General features: G+C 42.4%; 1 protein-coding gene across 6 annotated transcripts in view; it reads left to right on the top strand.

The window, feature by feature from the left end:
* gria3b (glutamate receptor, ionotropic, AMPA 3b) overlaps nt 1-19,681 on the top strand; it is a 374,879-nt gene that overhangs the window by 144,425 nt on the left and 210,773 nt on the right. For all 6 annotated transcript variants that reach the window (XR_013886514.1, XM_080187405.1, XM_080187406.1 and 3 more), the window contains exons 4-5: nt 10,247-10,434; nt 14,650-14,703. Coding sequence is in view for 5 of the 6 variants with exons in the window: in XM_080187405.1 (XP_080043531.1) it covers nt 10,247-10,434; nt 14,650-14,703 (242 nt within the window). In the remaining variant the exon portion in view is untranslated. The remainder of the gene's footprint in view (nt 1-10,246; nt 10,435-14,649; nt 14,704-19,681) is intronic.

Raw genomic sequence — 19,681 nt, forward strand, 5'->3', positions numbered from 1 at the left:
AACAACCAAACGCTAAGCTGATGTGACCTGCTGTGGAGTGTTAACTTTTCTAGCCCATCCCTCCCTACCCCCAGCCTAATCAACAATAGAGTCACCGTGCATTAATGTTGTGCCTATATTATCAGAAACATTTGAGGTGTTTTGTAAATAGTCTTCCTACCTCCTCCACAATCAGTAACCTTACACATTTACACTGATAGTCACAAAGGCTGTTCACCTTGCAGTTTGTGAATTTTACCCAAAAGTCCACAGGGAAATGTCTTTCAGTTCAGTCAGTTTAAGGGATATTTTGAAAGTGTATACTGTTTGTAATATTGATTTAAAGAAAGCTGCAAATGCCCTCACTTTGTCTAAAGAGACATATTTCTTCTTCAGATTTGAATTTCAATTAATTTAAGACTGTGGCCTCATGCTATAGATTGTAGAATAAAGGCACGAGTAAGGGAGCTAAGGGCCTCTGCAAATTGACTTTACTTCTCTCACCAAAACACAGTCCAAATCAAATGACACAACTGCCAATATGTTATAGCTCCGATAACCTCGTTATCAGTTCCAGGAAACTTGAACTGAATGTAAAAAAACAATTTTCAAATTGTAATTTAGATGCAAATTTAAAAATATATAAATACAGTTTTTTGTGTATGAAAGTTCTTCGCGATGAAGGGTGATGGCCATGACAATAGAACAACGGAGCTGAAAATAAAAATTGCAAATGCTCAAAGTCTACAAAGCCATCTGCAACTGAAGGATTGAAGGCAGGGATTTTCCAGCCTTGCCTTGGCCTTACCCACCATGGGGACTGAGGAGCCGGCCCGAAGTCCATTCACTTTGCAACCATTGGGATTTCCCAATCCTGCTGAGTTTCAGATGGGAGATTGGTGTGGTTCTGATGGAGGATCCTCCAGAAATGTTTACCTCCTTTTTCCCCCTCAGACCTGCTATTGGATTTGATTTGATTTATTATTGTCACAAGCATTATCTTGCATGCTATGCACACAAAGCATACTATTCATAGAGAAGGAAAAGAGAGAATGCAGAATGTAATGTTACAGTCATAGTTAGATGTAGAGAAAGATCAACTTAGTGTGTGGTAGTTCCATAAAAGCCTAATAGCAGCAGGGAAGAAGCTGCTCTTGAGCCGGTTGGTGTATGATCTCAAACTTGTGTCCTTTTTCCAGTGGCAGAAGGTGGAAGAGAATATGTCCGGGGTGCGTGCAGTCCTTAATTATGCTGGCTGCCTTTCCAAGACAGTGGGAAATATAGACAGAGTCAATGGATGGGAGGCTGGTTTGCATTATGGACTGGGCCCCATTCATGACTCTTTGTAGTTCCTTGTGGTCTTGGGCAGAGCAGAAGCTGTGATACAACCAGAGTTAATGCTTTCTATAGTGCATCTGTAAAAGTTGATGAGAGTCATAGCTGACATGCCAAATTTCCTTCATCTTCTGCGAAAGTAGACGCGTTAATGGACTTTCTTAACTATAGTGTCAGCATGGGGGGGGAGCCAGGACAGATTGTTGGTGATCCGGACACCTGTTACATTTCTTGCCCCTTCTGCTTTAATGTCTTCATTGCAATTTTGCTGTTGGAGGGAATTCCAAGCATTTTGTTGTCAGGTATGGAATTCATTCAATTGTAACTCTGTGCTCCTGTTGCTAATGAATCTCAAACCCTAGTTTTGAAAGTAAATACCCTCACTGTTGTCAGTGAGCCACCATTAGTGCCAGTCATTTTTATTTAACAGTATAACCAGCTGGGCTGTGTGTCAGTTTGAAAAACAAACACAGATCAATAATGTTTAAATGGCTTTGCAATCTATGTCAGTCTCCTGGATCATGAATCTCACAGCTAACGCGTCGCTGATATTGAAACCCCAGTATTATTGTGACCTTTCGATTCCTTACATTCTCTATCCTATGACCTGTCAGCACAGACTACAGGAAAGAGTGTCAAGTTCGGGGTAGAGTTTATTCTGTGACTCACAGCCACCATTCATCTCACTTTGGTGACCTTTAACTGGCAATAATAGAGAAAGAGGACCTTCAGTTCTGAAAGTCTCCAGAGGGGGAACGACAATACTCTGAAACTGTGTGACACCTTTAAGTGTCAGCTCTATTCATTGCAATAATTCAGACGTTTTTTCTTTATACTACATAAATGAATCACTAATGGCTGGTATAAAGGGAGAGTAACCATTCCTCTCTATCTTCTGTTTTTCTACTTCCAAGAAAGAAATAATAAGGCTGGACAAAGCTTAGCGCCGCACTGCTGAGTGTTATTGTACTGTTTTTATAAATGATTCATTTCTTCTTCCAGCCAGCTAGAGAGTTTTATTCCATTGGGCCAAGACTCCAGCTGTGTATTTAAACAGAATTCCAGGTGATTAAAAAAAAAACAATCCACTTCTTGTAAGTGATCCACATTTGCCTACTAATTCAGAGCAAGCCACCGGTTCCTTTCTGTGAGTCATGTTTGTGTTCCTGCTGTAAACACTGCTTGAATGCTAAAGTAGAGAATTAATATCTAACCAGGGCATAATTCAGTCCAGCAGTTATCAAAGTGGAAAGTGCATAAGGCTTTAACTGAACGATTTTACCAAAAAGCAAAAAAAGAAATTAAGACCAATAAACAAAACTTACAGGCTAAGTATTAGGTTGACTCAAAATGACCATCAGCAATAAGAGACACTCTAACCACCACCGCTCAATGGTATTACCATCATTGAATCCCCCATGTCAACATCCTCAGGTTACCATTGACCAGAAACTAATCTGGACTCACCACAAAAAACAGTGGCTACAAGAGCAGCTCAGATGCTAGGAATACCGCAGCGAGTAACTCACCTACTGGCTTCCCAGAGTCTGTCTATCATCTAAAAGGCACAAGTCAGGAGTGTGATGGAATACTCCCCACTTGCCTGGATGAGTGCACTCCAACAATACTCAAGAAGCTTGACACCATCCAGGACAAAGCAGCCTGTTTGGCACCACATCCGCAAACATCATTCCTTCCACAACCGACGCTTCGCAGCAGCAGTGTGTACTCTCTGCAAGATACACTGCAGCAATTCACCAAAGATTCTTAGACAGCACCTTCCAAACCCAAAACCACTTCCATCCAGAAGGCTAAGGCCAACAGATAGATGGGAAACACTATCACTTGCAACTTCCCCTCCAGACCACTCACCATCCTAACTTAGAAATAATCACTATTCTTTTGCAGTCGCTTGGTCAACATCCTGGAATTCCCTCCCTAATGGCATTGTGGGTAAACCCACAGCACATGGACTACAGGATTCAAGAAGGCAGCTCACCACCATCTTAAGGGCAACCAGGGATGGGCAATAAATACTGGCCAGCCAGCAACGCCCCGTCACCTTAAATGAATGTAAAAAAATTAAGTTCAAGATCCATAATTTGTATTAACACTTCAGTCTGCCAGTTTCCTGCTCTGGGATGGATCTTAAAGATTCTATAGGATTATTTAGAACAGGGAATTCTCTAGGCACCAAAGGGCATATGATGGCACAATGGTTGGCACTGCTGCCTCATAGCACCAGGTCCCAGGTTCAATTCCAGCCTCAGGTGATTGTGAAGTTTGCACTTTCTCCCTGTGTCTGCATGGGTTTCCTCCCAGTTCTCTGATTTCTTCCCACAGTCCAAAGATGTGTAGGTTAGGTGAATTAACCATGATAAATGTGTGAGGTTATGAGGAAAGGGTATGGGTGTGAGTCTGGTTAAGGTGTTCTTTTGAAGATTTGGTGCAGACTTGATGGCTGAATGGCCTCCTTCTGCACTGTAGGGATTCTGTAAAAATACTGCGGGTTCTGGCAATCTGAAATAAAAACAAAAAATGCTGGAAATATCCAGCAGGGCAGGGCGCATCTGTGGAAAGAAACACATTTCCCGTCAAGATGATCTGATGTAAGGTCACGTTGATTGAACCATTAATTCTCCAGGTGTCTGGGCCAATATTTCTCCCCAAAACACACTAACAATTATCTAGGCTGGCGGTCTCTCATTACATGCAAAATGATTGTTATTCTGCAGTCAAATGTGACAATCACCACACTCTATATGATTCATTGTATGTAATGCATTTTGAGAGAGGTTTCTGAGAAAGTATATTGGTAATTGTTATCCAAAGTATCACACCCAACATCTATTTAAAATTTGATTTAAAAGTAAGGACATTTCAAAAAGGATTCTCTTCCGTCAAGCTAGTCCAATATATTTGTTATTTGCTCTTTCTGTCCGCTCATTTCCACACTTTCAGTCATGCTTCAGTGGAGTTAGAGAGTTAGAGCTACAACAGCATAGCCTTACATTTCTAGACCCTGTTCCCCTTGATCGTAACTCCCTCTTTGGAGTGAAGGAGCGATGAATACTGCCCCTGAGCCTAGGATTTCCCAACCGATTCCACATGTGCAATGCTCCTCACCTCTGTTCTGTGTGCCATATACTCCCACCACCCAAATATTGCCCAAAAATGAGTCCAAAGCAGAGGAAGGATAGGTGTTGACTTGTTTCTGCTGTTCTCCTGGACAACATTGCAACACTTCATCTGTGGCTGTGCAGTGCAGCCGTTGTATCGGAATAAATATCAGAGAGCTTTTTTTTTAATTCGTGGAATATGGGCATCACTGGCTGGCCAGCATTTATTGCCCATCCCTAGTTGTCCTTGAAAGGCAGTTGAGAGTCAATCACATTGCTGTGGCTCTGGAGTCACATGTAGGCCAGACCAGGTAAGAATGGCAGATTTCCTTCCTAAAGGACATTAGTGACCCAGATGGGTTTTTCCTGACAATCAACAATGGTTTCATGGTCATCAGTAGATTCTTAATTCCAGCTATTTTTTACTGAATTCGAATTTCAAAATCTGCCGTGGCATGATTTGAACCAAGTCCCCAGAACAGTAGCTGAGCTTCTGGATTAATAGTCTAGCCATCGCCTGCCCTTGAACAGTTGTTAAAGGGTCTGGCATTCGTCAATAGCAGTGCTTTCACGTGATCTTCTACACAGAGTTCCTCTAACTTGATGGGCCAAATGACCTCCTTCTGCACTATAGGGATTTTGTGAAAATACTGCAGATACTGGATGTAGATCACAAAACTTATCATAAAACCGGCACTGTAGTTATGTCCCAAATACCTGAGGAGACTTTTTCATTTCAAGTTGTGTTGTGGCTTCAGTTATTGAATTCTATTAATTTTTTTCACTTTGTCATGGAGACTGAGTTTTTAGTACTCTGCCTTCCTACAATATAGCTGTTTGGAGGCAACTGTGTGGAAACAATCGTAAGTCCACTTGTCAACTGCTGAAGCTATTCTGCTGATTCTCCCCTGAGCTACTAAGAAACATTGTCCCATCAGAGAACAAGTGTGGTGGGTGACATGGTGACACAATAGTCAGCACTGCTGCCTCGCAGCGCCAGGGACCTGTGTTCAATTCCTTCCTTGGGTCACTGTCTGTGCGGAATCTGCACATCCTCTCTGTGTCTGCGTGGGTTTCCTCCGGGTGCTCCGGTTCCCTCCGACAGTGAACGACTTCCTGGTTAGGTGCATTGGCCGTGCTAAATTCTCCCTCATTGTACTCAAGCAGATGCCGCAATGTGGCGACTAGAGGATTTTCACAGTAACTGCATTGCAATGTTAATTTGTGCTACTTGTGACACTAATAACAAAACTTAAAGAATCCCTCTCCCACTGTCTGTACAACCACTTAAATATGCCTGGAATGAAAAGAAAGAGGAATCAAATCAAAACCTTCCTTTATTCCTGAACCATCATTTTTTCATGCACAGGCATGTTTTCTCTGTTGCTACACTTATTGGTATCCTGGCTAATATTATCCTTCAGCCAGAAGGACAAAAACAGACTGGTCATCATCACGTTACTCCTTGTTGGAAGCTTGCTGTGTGCACACTGGCACACCATTCTCTGCATTGTAACACTGCTTACATTCAAAAATCAGCTGGAAAGCGCTTTGGAATGCCCTGAAACCATGAAAGGTACAATACAAGTCTTCTTTTCCTTTCCTTTGGCTGCTTGGCACCATGTTGCTGCCTTTCTGTCATTCCCTTCAAAGCAAACTGCAGGAGGCATGAGCTTCCATTTGGTGTTGCTGCTGCCACCATCCCAGCCATGGCATTGCATACAACGCCATGCCACTCACAGAGAAATCTTTAAATGAGCATGAAGAATTTTGTCATGCAAACCACTATTGCCAACGTCCTACTCTTTAGAAGCTGTCCAAATGAAAACCCTGCTCTATTTAATGTATAGATTTAGATGGAGTACATTAAGAGCAGCTGATTCCAAATAAGGGACGTTTTGCTTCAATAGGGCATTGGTAGGCAGCACCTGGAGTATTGCGTGCAGTTTTGGCGTCCTTATGAGGAAGGATGCCCTTGCTATAGATGAAGGTGCAGCAAAGGTTTACCAGGCTGATTCCTGGGATGGATGGTCTGTCATATGAGGAAAGACAGAGTCGGTTTGGATTATATTCTCTGGAGTTTAGAAGAGTGAGGGGATCTCACAGAAACTTAGAAAATTCTAACACAGTTCGACAAAGAATATTTCCAAAGGGTCATAGTTTGAGGATAAAGGGCAAACCTTTTAGAACTGAGGTGAGGAGAAATTTCTTCACTCGGAGGGTGATGAATGTCTGGAATTCACTAGCACAGAAAGTAATTGAGGCTAAGACATTGTGTGATTTCAAGAAGAAATTAAATATAGCTCTTGAGATTAAAGGGATCTGGGGGTAAGATGGGATCAGGATATTGAATTTGATGATCAGCCATGATTGTAATGAATGCCAGGGGAGCAGGCTGGAAGGGTTGAGTGGCCTAAGTCTATTTCTAGTTTCTATGTATAGACCATAGAAAATTACAGCACAAACAGGCCCTTCGGCCTACAAGTTGCGCTGACCATAGCCCTACCTACTAGGCCACCTATAACCCTCAATCCCATTAAATCCCATATACTCATCCAGAAGTCTCTTAAAAGACCCCAACAAGTTCGCCTCCACCACCACCAACGGCAACCAGTTTCTGTAACTGAAGGATCAATGATCAGAGAGCCCAGATTTAAGATGTTTTTTCTTTTATTCTTTTGTGGGATGGGGGCATCACTAGCAAGGGTAGCATTTGTTGTTCATTCCGAACCATCCTTTGGAAGGTGGTGGTGACTTGTCATCTTTAACCATTGCAGCCCATGTGGTATAGGTACAACATGATGTGGATGTGCCGGCGTTGGACTGGCGTAAACACAGTAAAAAGTCTGACAACACCAGGTTTTAGTCCAACCTATTTATTAATAAATAGGTTGGACTAAAACCTGGTGTTGTCAGACTTTTTACTGTATAGGTACAACCACAGTACTATTTGGAAGAGAGTTCCAGGATTTTAATTCTGAGTGAAGGACTGGTGATATAATTTCACGCAATGAATGCTTAGGATTTTGAATTCACTGTCTGTTGAGTGATGGAAACAGTTTATAGGAAGTCTATTCTTGAGGATTCAGGACATCAGGAGGGCAAAAACAGAGTGACAGAGCACTTTGTGGTGAAAAACGTTACTCTCTGACTTTACGAACATTCTCCATATTGCTGAAAAGAGAAACATATCACCAAAGTTTTTTATCTTGCACTCATCAGGACAAAGGAAAGAATGCCAAATAATAAAAGATCCCACCAATATATACTATGGAGAAAAGGGGTGCTGATTCGTTGGCAAGTCAATTCTGATTGACTAAGGTATTGCCATGGAGAAAACAACAGGGATCTATGGACTCGCTAATGCTTCTGAGTAATTCTATAAAGATGCCAGGCTTGAACATGTTACTTTTGTTTGCAGTGAACAGGTCCCTGCGTATAAACATTTGTTGCTTCCATGGATGAACTACATTAGCTGCCCAATCGGGAATCACATCTAACAGTGGACATTTTGTTTTGAGTTTTGTAAGCGCGGGCTGGTTCAGTGTGGTCTGTACTCTGCCTAAAATGGACAGCCAGATGAACATGTTTTTAACAATCAATCATTCATTGGGATTTATGGATTATGTGCCTGGCATCACACCAGCAATGCAGCATCTTCCAAGAAGTTGGTTATGATCTGTCAAACAGAGTTCCCACTGAGTAAAGAAATGCTTTCAGCACCAACCTTTCATAGGACATAGAACGTGCAGTACAGGCCCTTCAGCCTTCGATGGTTTTCACAGATCGGCGAAACAATCTAAAGCCCATCTAACCTACACTATTCCAATATCGTCCATATGTTTATCCAATGACTATTTAAATGCCCTTAATGTTGGCGAGTCCACTACTGTTGCAGGCAGGGCATTCCAAGCCCTTACTACTCACCTGGTCGTGGCTGGAGCACTTTACTGAATTGGTCAAAGTCTTTCTAGCTTGTCAGTTTCACTAAAGTAACATTCCCACTTGTCTCGGATGACCCTAGTGAGTTGCTAACATGTCAGGAAATTGATGTCCTGATTGTTAGTTCCAGAATTGAAGGTATTACAGCACTTGTCTGCTTGACGAGAGGTTTTCCTGCTCTCCTTAGAACCTGGTCAGATGAAATCCCAGAGAGGTCATAATGAAGTGACGATCCCAACCTGGCATCAATGTTTTGGAGCTTTAACTCCCGGCATGCAATCAAACCCGCTTCCCCTTGCCTAGGCAAATTCCACCCCTTGGCAGAATTTTCCTGTCCCACCTGCCACGGGAATCATAGCAGGAGGAACATGAACCATGCAAAGGTCCGTTGACCTCAGGTGGCATTTTTCTGGTCTTGGGGGGAGCGCAACTGGAAAATCCTGCTCCTCCTCTTTGTAAGGAGAGGATGACCAGTATATTCATTCACTTGTTTATTTGCTGATGAGAATTGGAGGCTTGCGTCTTCAGTGGGATGGAATGGCAAAGGAACTGAGGGATTGGAAAGTAATAGAATGTTGAATTCAATTCCAGCTGTATTATTAATTTTATAATAACATTGCTGTGTGCAAGCAACAATTATCATTAATTTATTGTTGCTGGAGTGTACTTTTGGCTGCCTGCACTCTGTTTTATAATCATCACATATTTATACTAATAAGGTTATGATACAGTCATACTTACATTTATTATTGCCGGGAACAGAGAACTGCCTGTGTTGTTATAGCATGGATTATTGTTACTGTTGGTACATCTGTATATGTCCTGGGGATCAGAAAATGGGAGAGGGAGATTAATAAGGAATGTCAAGAGATTGTACATGTTATTATTGTCTTTCACAGAACTACTAACTTTAAAAAAAAGCCTTGATAATTGTGCAGCATAGTAAAAAATGCATTTCATTCATTGCAATCCAGATTTCTTTTTAAAAATTACCTTTATAATTACTGACTAGAATGTTCCAGCAACTACCAAATTGAGTCACGTATTAGTAGGAAGTTGTCAGTCAATTTCATTTCCACAGCATTATGTCACAACATTACTTACTTACTTCAGAAAAGTTGAGCTGTGTCGACTCCTGACTTGATGTAGCTGTCACAGTACATAGTGCCGGTTTACCTGTCAGAAAACCAACTGCCTTCCTCATTGACATAAACTGAAGATACAATCCGCTCTCCAGTGGGGGTGGGGCAGAGGTAGAGCTTGCTCTCCAGGGAATTCCCTACCCCCATCCCCATCCACAAGGATTTATAACATAAAATAGTGATTACAATGTCGAGAGAGACTCTGAACAAGCACAAGTCGAAAGATGCTCACATTTCAGGGTTGTAGGGAAGGTCAATTTTTGTCAGTAATTCGTTCGGGCTGAAGGGTAAAATGAACAGCCATAACAGATAAAGCAGACTTGGGCATAAAGTAACAATGAATGTAACTTACTTACGCCCAAATGTCTGTGACCTGTTAAGCATCTAATTGGTTTGTCATCTAAATGCTGCATGTTGCTGGGCTTGAATCCAGTGGGAAGTCGAGGCTTTGCTCTTCATTACATGCTTCTGTTTGACCAGTATGACCAGCAAGAACTTTTGGTCAGTGGTGTGTAGCACAAATCTGAAATAAAGCTCTGCTACAAAAGCATTGCGTTTGACATTACAAACTGGGTGTTCCGCCAGACTGGTTCTCCTCAGCTCCTACTCACCCAATTGAAACGACTGGGAGCGCATTGCATCTCGTCAAATAATCGTCTCTATCAAATCAAATTCTTTTTTAAATAGTTCAGCGCTTCCTACTCAATTGTGCTTCTTTTCCTTTGTCAGGATATTCCATCCTTCAGGTAATCATGGAAGCTGCTGTCCAGAACAACTGGCAAGTTACAGCGAAATCAGTTGGAAGCATCACCGATGTGATGGAATACAGGAGAATCTTTGAGGAAATGGACAAAAGACAAGAGAGAAGATATTTGATAGACTGTGAACTGAACCGACTGAATGCTATTTTGGATCAGGTAACCTCTATTTGTGTAATATCTCCGTCAACAAAAAAATAAATAAACGATTGCTTTGTATTCACTGTAGTGGCACCGTGATCCTGTTAAACCCAGTGTTGGTAATGCAATAGCAGGCCTTTCTGTTCTAATGCAAAGCCACATCCATCCTCGCATCCCCAGCGGACTACCTACTGATAATGTCCAATTTACTCAGCAAGAATCCTGTAATCCTGCTCTCTTCGAGTTCCTGCTCCATATACACATTATAAGAGGATCACTCTAATAGCATTAGCGTTGGTGGTGCTGGTTGTGGAAGATTGTGAGCTCAATTGAATAATGTTTTTTTTTGAAGGTCAACTCACAAGGTTTATAGCCCTGGTTATAATGTGTTACTTACATCTACTTTCATCCTGCTTTTCACTGCAGCTGTTAAAGTGGAAATAAGCCTCTCTATACACAGGCGAGCGCGAGCCCGCTGCATCACTTGGGTTGATTACTTCTATTGCTTAATTGATAAGATCTGATCGGGCGGTTAGCTCTTCAATCAGTAGAAGAACAGCAGAAGTGCTCTGAGGCTTTCCGTAAAAGCAAGCGAAAAGGCAAGCCTTGTAATTGTGCGGCAAACTCAAAGTGAGGAGGATATCACTCGGAGGCAGTCTGGTTTACGAAACTGCTTGTAGAATTGGAGCAGTGCCAGTAGCCAGACTTCTGTTGCGGGTGTAATTAAAATTCTTTCACAATGCCAACGCTAATATATAGCATAACAATTGCCTCAAAAAAAAATTTCAGTGCCACAACTATCATTAATCTCACCTAAAGCTATGTAACTCTTAATTCCTTCCACTTTCATATATTTGAAAAGATATATGCTGCTTTATGTTGAGCTGCATTCAAGAGAAATCTCATTCCTTAGAATGTACAAGAATATTTTCAATGTATTGGGAAAAAAATGGCTGAAGCGATGTTACTGATGAAATGTTAAAAATCAATTGAGCCGAAAACATGATTAATGGATGATCTTTGAATCTGGCAGGAAAGACCATTGATGGTGAATATTTTGGAAAATTTACGTCATTGAAGCATTACAGGAAAGGAGTTGTTACTGCGGAAAAAGGGTTGATGCTACTAGATCAAGGGATAGGAAAAAAGAACAAGGGAATGGGTGAATGTAGTATTAGAAGCTGATTGAATCTAATGATTCAAAGCTGAGGACTGTACCAGTTGCCAGCATAGAATCATAGAATTCGTACAGTGCGGAAAGAGGCCATTTGACCCAGCAAGCCTGCACTGACAATAATCCCACCCGGCCCTATCCCCATAACCCCATGTATTTGCCCTGCTAATCCCAGACACTAAGGAGTAATTTAGCATGGCCAGTCCACCTAGCCCGCACATCTTTGGACTGTGGGAGGAAACCAGAACGCCTGGAGGAAACACATACCGAAGTGGAGAGATTGTGCAAACTCCACACAGACAGTGATGCAAGCTGCGAATTGAACCTGGCTCCCTAGCATTGTGAGGCAGCTGTGCTAACCACTGTGCTGCCCCTAGGTAAAAAAGCCTCAGAGTAAAATGAAGAAAGACATAAGGAGATGGTAAAAACAGGGTGATTTTCTACATCTGATTACACAGCCGGAGACAGGCTTTAAGACACTGTTCCCATTGAAAACATCGAAAATGCACACTGATTCTTCTAGATGTTGGGGATTTCTTTCCAGCTAAGCCACATTTCCATAATTCAAATTCTCCCTGTCCAATCCTACTTTCCAATCAAGGGATTTTATTTTGAAGTATGCAAACCAACCTGAATTGCCACAGGGCAGGGCACCATCAAAGTGGGAAATAAAAGACAGGAGTTAAGGTGACTTCAGAATTAATCCAGTCCCTTTTTTGAGGGGGCCCCTAGCATTGTGGAGCACCTGTAACTGGTGTCGACAGAGATTGCTGGAGTGCAACCAATACAGTTTCACACAAGCGATTATTAGCAAAAATGAAGTGCACAGAATTGGAAATATCCTTGTGCAATGGGTTCCTAATTGGTTGGGAGGAAAGAGACAGTTTAAGTTTTAAAGTTTATTTATTAGTGTCACAAGTCAGCTTACATTAACACTGCAATGAAGTTAACTGTGAAAATCCCCTAGTTACCATATTCCAGCACCTGTTCAGGTACACTGAGGGAGAATTTCGCATGCCGATGTACCTATGCAGCACATCTTTCAAACCATGGTGGGGAAGCCCGATCACCTGAAGGAAACCTCCAAAGACATGGGGAGAATGTGCAGACTCCACTTAGACAGTGACCCAAGCCAGGAATTGAACCTGGGTCCTTGACACTGTGAAGCAGCAATGCTAACCACTGTAACACCATGCCGCCCCAAAAGCTTGGGATAAATGACACACTGGTGAAAGGTGGCAAGTAGTGTTTTCCAGGGGTCTGTACAAAATCTTCAGCTTTTCGCTACGTAAAATTAATGACATTGATCAAGGGATATGGGGATGGAATGTAGTCTGTGCAAGCCTGAACCAGGAGACCTGATGCCAGCTTTGAATTTTAAGCCTATTGTGCGTTTATAGGCAAATCATGCATTTGCATTGAATGTGCTGAATATTGGACTACTTGTCTTACCAACTGCTACCCAGTAGTTCCTGAGAGGAGGTTGGAATGGAAAACAAGATGGTGGGACAACTATGATGACTGGTGCACTCCTGCTCCTCCCAGCTTCACAGAAAATATTTTTAAAGACATTTTAACAAATGAATCGTTAATTGGCTGTCGTATGGGTAACTAAATTCTGAACAGAACAGTCCAGGTACCTGCTCCATTTAACATACACTATGGAAGAGTTCTTCATGGTAGGAATGGTGTCGACTCAGCCAACATCATAGTGAAGCTTTTTGGGAACAGTGTCCTCTCAGTTAGCTTTGATGGGAAGCAATCTTGGAAAAGTTACCTCACAGACAGTACTGCAGTGAAGAGGATCTGGGAATGGTGTCCTCTCAGTCGGCATAGCAGTGAAGCAGTCGGGAAGTGTCCCCTTAGTCAGCATTACAGTGAAGCAGTCATGATTTTAAAGTGTTATTTTTGTGGAAGAAGAGAAACTGAGAGACCACACAAATAAATGAAAGTCAGGGTCATTTCAATAAATTAATGTAAGTAACGTAGGGTAAGGGAAGTAAAGTTGGCAGAAGAGAGGTAATTAGTATTCTAATTACTTTGCCCCTTGATGGAGGGATAAATGACTAGGAAGCATTAATTTAAGGTAAGGGGCAGGAAGTTTAGAGGAGATATGAGGAAAATGCTTTCTCCCAAAAGGTGGTGGGACTCTGGAACTTACTGTCGGAAAGAGTGATGGAGGCAGAAACCCTCATAACATTTAAGAAGTATTTATACGTGCACTTGTGATGCCAAAGTATACATGTTGATTGGTTAAGTGCTGGAAATTGGGATTAGAATAGTGAGGTGGTTTGTCTTTGACCAGTGCAGACTAGATGGACCCAAAGGCCTTTATCTGTGCTGTAGACCTCTATGACTTTATAACATAGATTCGGCGATCATTAACATGTATAAGGGGTCTTACACCTGTTGACTTTGCCTGCCTGGGGTACCCAAAAAATGGATCTAATGAATTTAGCTGTGGGTTAAATGCCTGGGTGGATTGGGTGCAGGCCAAATATATATGCATTGTGCCCTTTTTACCCCCAAAATCACATATTCAAATTTGTAGATAGCCCTAATGTAGGAAACAATATGTTGTGGTGATGGAAGCAGGAAATTACAAAGGGGTATAGTGAGTGAACAAAACTATGACAGTTGAAACATGATATTCATTGTGTAGTATCATATACTTTGAATCAAAAGAGCTTCTTAATAGTGCAAGGTAAGGAACTGAGGAGCAAAAGGATGCAAGTGCAAATGTATAAAAAGCTCTAAAAATACTGCATTGAGTCAAAAAATGATGTAAAATTCAAATGGATTCTTGACCTTTCTTTGAAGGTGGATTTAACACTAGTATGGAAGTTGTGAATCATTTGTGGAATCTTGGTCTGATCTCATCTGATGTACTGTATTAAATTGAGGAGTAAGAAATATTGGCCTAGGAAGACCTTGTACAGCTCTGATTCACCAGTATAATAGCCCTGTCTCATTGTGTTGGCTAAAGAATTTATAGTGTGACCACACTTGCACATTTGTTCAAACGTTTTCACAGGTAATTCTTTTCTTTTCTGACACAGGCAGTAAATGTTGGCAAAAATATCCGAGGTTACCACTACATGTTGGCTACTCTGGTAAGTGTTTTCTTTGTGATTGAATGAATGATAGATGTATGGCAAGACAGCCATGGGATAGCTAATTGGCACATGAGTTAGAAATTGATCTTTTACCTCAGAGTTCACCTCTAACTCAGACTAATGGACAGTTGACTGGGAGGATCCATGTAAGGTTAATTTGGGAACGCTGAATTCAATGTCAAGCAATTATTGTCCCCCAGAACCTAACTGACTATTGGCTAAGGTGTGTAAGATATGGAAAATGTTGCACTCATGTTGTGGAAGGTCTGCTCCTAAAATTAGCCAGTGGGTGCATTGTCAGAGTCAAAGCAGAGGGAACTTTACCCTGCACCAAACCATGTTGTACCTTACAAAACAACATACTGTTGATGCTGGAATTTCTTTTCCTCTATTTCTTCATGGGATGGGAGCATCACAGGCAAAGTCTGTGTTTGTTGTCCATCCCTAATTGCCCTTGAAGGATTTGCTAAGCCATTTCAGAGGGCAGTTCAGATCAAACCACATTGCTGTGGTTTGGAGTCACATGTAGGCCAAGCCAAGTAAGGGTGGCAGATTTTCTTCCCTGAAGGTCATTAGTGAACCAGATGGATTTTTACAACAATTGATTATAGTTTCATGGTCACCCTTACACAGATTAGCTTTCAATTACCAATTTTTTAATTAAACTCACTTTTAGATTGAAATTCATCTGCCACAGTTTTGCCCATTCACCTAGTCTATCAATAAGCCTATCATGGTTCGGGGAGGGAGGGAAAGAATGAGAGAGTAGAAGCCCAGCAAATTATGCTCTAGTTCCATATGAGAAAGCCCTGAAAATGTCCACACATGTGCAAAGCTCAAGCCCAGCCAATAATTTATGGGCCTCAAGATTAAAGGTTGATCAGGACCCTCAAACATTTAAACAATTAAGAAATAAGTTTTATAGAGTCACAGAGGTTTACAGCATGGAAACAGGCCCTTCGGCCCAACTTGATCACGCTGCCCTTTTTTTAAACCTCTAAGCTAGTCCCGATTGCTCACATTTGGCCCATATCCCTCTATACCCATCTTGCCCATGTAACTGTCTAAATGCTTTTTAAAAGACAAAATTGTACCCACCTCTACTACTATCTCTGGCAGCTTGTTCCAGACACAATGAAAAAAATTGCCCTCTAGTTTTAGACTCCCCTCTCTTTGGGAAAAAATATGGACTATCTAGCTGATCTATGTCCCTCATTATTTGATAGACCTCTATAAGATTGCCCCTCAGCCTCCTACGCTCCAGAGAAAAAAGCCCCAGTCTATCCAGCCTCTCCTTATAACTAAAACCATCGAGTCCTGGTAACACCCTAATAAATCTTTTCTGCACGCTTTCTAGTTTAATGATATCCTTTCTATAATAGGGTGACCAGAACTGTACACAGTATTTCAAGTGTGGCATTACCAGTTAAAAAAACACCTAAGCACTTTATAATTCTTATAAAGACCCTCCCTTAGCTGCAGTTATGTAAAGTTAAAGTTTATTTATTAGTCACAAGTAGGCTTATATTAACACTGCAATGAAAATCCCCTAGTTGCCACACTCGATGTCTGTTTGGGTACACTGAGAAGAATTTAGCATGGTCAATGCACCTAACCAGTGTGTCTTTTGGACTGTGGGAGGAAGCTGGAGCACCTGGAGGAAACCCACGGAGACACTGGGAGAACATGCAGACACCACACAGGCAATGACCAAAGCCGGGAATCAAACCCAGATCCTAGCATTATGAGGTAGCAGTGCCAACCACTGTGCACTATCTGGGCTTGAGTCTGAGTCATTCTTTCATCATTACAACATGAAAAGTGTTTCACTATAAACATAAATCATGGTATAACTGCTTTCTGACATTATCTGAGAAAATGCATCCTGCTTGGTAATTCCTGAGATAAGAACGGTGGGCAATTTCACAATTCACTGGGCAACTCAGAAAATCTATAGAAATAGATATTTGCAAATAAATGTTTCTGCAGTTTTAGTTTCATGAGGTCTGCTGGAGAGTATAGAATCCAGTAAGGATTTTGAATCAGGCCTGAAGAAATCCTATCCAGTTTATTGCACTGCAAATATTTCACGATTGATATTTTGTCAGTTATTAGTTGGACCTTCTCAACTCAATCATGCATGTGGTGCTTGCAAATGATTGCCCTTTCTCCCTCATGCTAGGAAAGAATAATACATTGCCTTTGGTACAGTTTTGCCTGAACACTAGCAGCAGCTGAGGTAATGTAGCAAATCAAAACAGTGCAGAATTTGCTAATTAGACAGTAAAGAACACAGCTTTGCCACATGTCAAAACTGACTGTGTTGTCAACATCACTTTTAAGCAAATTACTTTGAGTTCATTAGTAGCTGCAAAAACAGGCCTAAGTTTTTCTTTGATAAATCATTGCACTGCTTAATTTTCCACCGCTGTCTGTGACACTTGCTGCTGTGAAGAAAGTTTAATATGCAACAACAAAAGGTTCTAAGGCTGCATGGTGCTGCCTTTACTGTACATTTTACAGTGGTTCTCATTCATCATTAGCCCTGTTCAATGATTCATTTATTTGGTGGGCAGAGATTTTGCTGACACTTTCCTTCAGGACAATTTCGCTGCACCTGTTGCATCTCTTGAAGCATTTTCCTTTCATATCAGGGGCTTTGGCAGCAATAAGTGAAAATAGCCAGTGAAATTGCAACATTAACTATGGGAGCGTTCGAAGCAGGGCAACCTGATCGAGGGACATGGACAGAGTGTATGAGGAGCAGCTGTTCCCTTTATTTGAAGGGTCAGTCACAAGGGGACATAGGTTCAAGGTGAGGGGCAGGAGGTTTAAGGGGATGTGTGGAAAAAGCTTTTTACCCAGAAGGTGGTGACGGCCTGGAATGCACTGCCTGCAAGGGTTGTAGAGGCAGGTTGCCTCACATCCTTTAAAAGTACCTGGATGAGCATTTGGCACAGCATAACACTCAGGGCTATGAGCCAAGTGCTGGCAAATGGGATTAGTTGCGTGTTCAGGTGTTTGTAATATGTCAGTACAGACTCGATGCGCCAAAAGGCCTCTTCAGTACTGTATGATTCTGTGATTTAAAGATTATTATTCAGTCTCAGGGCTCAGTTTTGGTTGCTATATCTATAGAGTTATAGATACATAGGAAAGACCATTTCATTCATCAATCTATTACTGTAGAGCTATCCAATCAGTTCCAGCCTTGTAAGTTTATTTTCCTTTAAAACCCATCAAATTTCCTTTTGAAACATTGATCAGTTCTGCTTCTACCACTATCTGGGATGTCAGGTCATTACCATTCACTGCGTCAAAAAATTATTTCTTAATCTCCCTGCAGCATTTCTTGCCCAAATTCTGTGCCTCCTAGCCATGGTACCATCAGCTAATGGGGACAGATTTTCATGACACACTTATCTAAACCTACCATAATCTCATATCCCTCCAACAAATGTCCCCTCTTTGCTTTGCTTCAAAGGGAAAACTCCAGTTTCATGTCTGATAAAACTCCTCTACTCCCTCTGAAGGATCTTCACTCACCTATGGTGAGCAGGATTGAACTTAAATGTTGGACTAACCAAAACCCTTTAGGGATGGAGCATAACCTCCCAGCTTTTGTACTCAATGGGCGGAATTTTATGTGATTGACTCTAAGGCCCTGATTTTTACCAGCACGCCCACCCCAGAATCGGGGTGGGCGAGGCTCGTAGAACAGTGTTCTTCACTGGCCTTCGTGCGCCTCAGGTGGATGTGCCAGTGAAATTCCACATCAGTGTCCAACTCGCATGAAAATGGGAGAATTCCTAATCAGTATTTTGGGTGAGTTTCCATGCCCAATCTTAGGTACGTGGTCTCTGAAAAAATGGGCTAGTCAGTTTCGAATCACTAGAGGTTGAGGGCTGGACTTAATTTGCCAGCCAGCCTATCGAGGGGGGTATTGCGCATCTGCAGACCTCTGATGCTGCACATGCACATTAGACATCCCGAGAGCTGTCAAGCCTCTGCTGCTGCAGGCGGCCTCACCCAGCACCAGCACCCCCCAAACGCACCCCCCCCTCCGCAGCTGCCCAGACTTATCACAGCTCCCTGCCTCCCTCACCAGTCACAGGCAGAGAGGCAGCAGGCCCCAATCCCCCATTGTCCCCACCCCCCAGTTACCCCCATTGGCTCTGCCCCTGACCCTGCCCTGTGAACAGTGCCAAGGTGCCCATTGGACAGTGGCAGGGTGGCAGTGCCAGGCTGGCATCTTGGCCTCCCCAGGTGGCCTCAATAGCCTCTGATTCCACCGGCGAGGCCAACACAACCTTTCCCTATACATGGGGAGCAGGTTTGTTCCTCACCAGGGAGAACCTCTCCCAGCAAGTCCATAAAGGAAAGCGAGCCCAGATGATTAAGCACTGGATTTGCTAAGCAGATGTAAAACAGCATTTAAATACATTTAAATAAATTATTCAGCCTCTCTCCCATTTCAGCAAGAGGCTGACCATGCCAGAAATCTGGCTCTCATAAAATCGCGAGAAGCAAAAAATCAGGCATGATCCCGATTTCTCGGCTCTTGCATGATAAATAGAGCAGCACGGTAGCACAGTGGTTAGCACTGCTGCTTCACAGCTCCAGGGACCTGGGTTCGATTCCCGGCTTGGGTAACTGTCTGTGTGGAGTTTGAACATTTTCCTCATGTCTGCATGGTTTCCTCCGGGTGCTCTGGTTTCCTCCCACAGTCCAAAGATGTGCGGGTTAGGTTGATTGGCCATGCTAAAATTGCCCCTTAGTGTACTAGGATGCTTAGGTTAGAGGTATTAGCAGGCAAAATATGTAGGGATATGGGGGTAGGGCCTGGGTGGGATTGTGGTCGGTGCAGACTCGTTGGGCCGAAGGGCCTCTTTCTGCACTGTAGGGTTCTATGATTTGAGAGATATTGGGCACAATTTTATCAGATCGCTCTGCCCATCAATGGCAGCACCAATAT

The sequence above is a fragment of the Carcharhinus amblyrhynchos genome, chromosome 4 (assembly GCF_965287045.1).
Source record: "Carcharhinus amblyrhynchos chromosome 4, sCarAmb.v2.hapA, whole genome shotgun sequence".
NCBI classification, from domain to species: domain Eukaryota; kingdom Metazoa; phylum Chordata; class Chondrichthyes; order Carcharhiniformes; family Carcharhinidae; genus Carcharhinus; species Carcharhinus amblyrhynchos.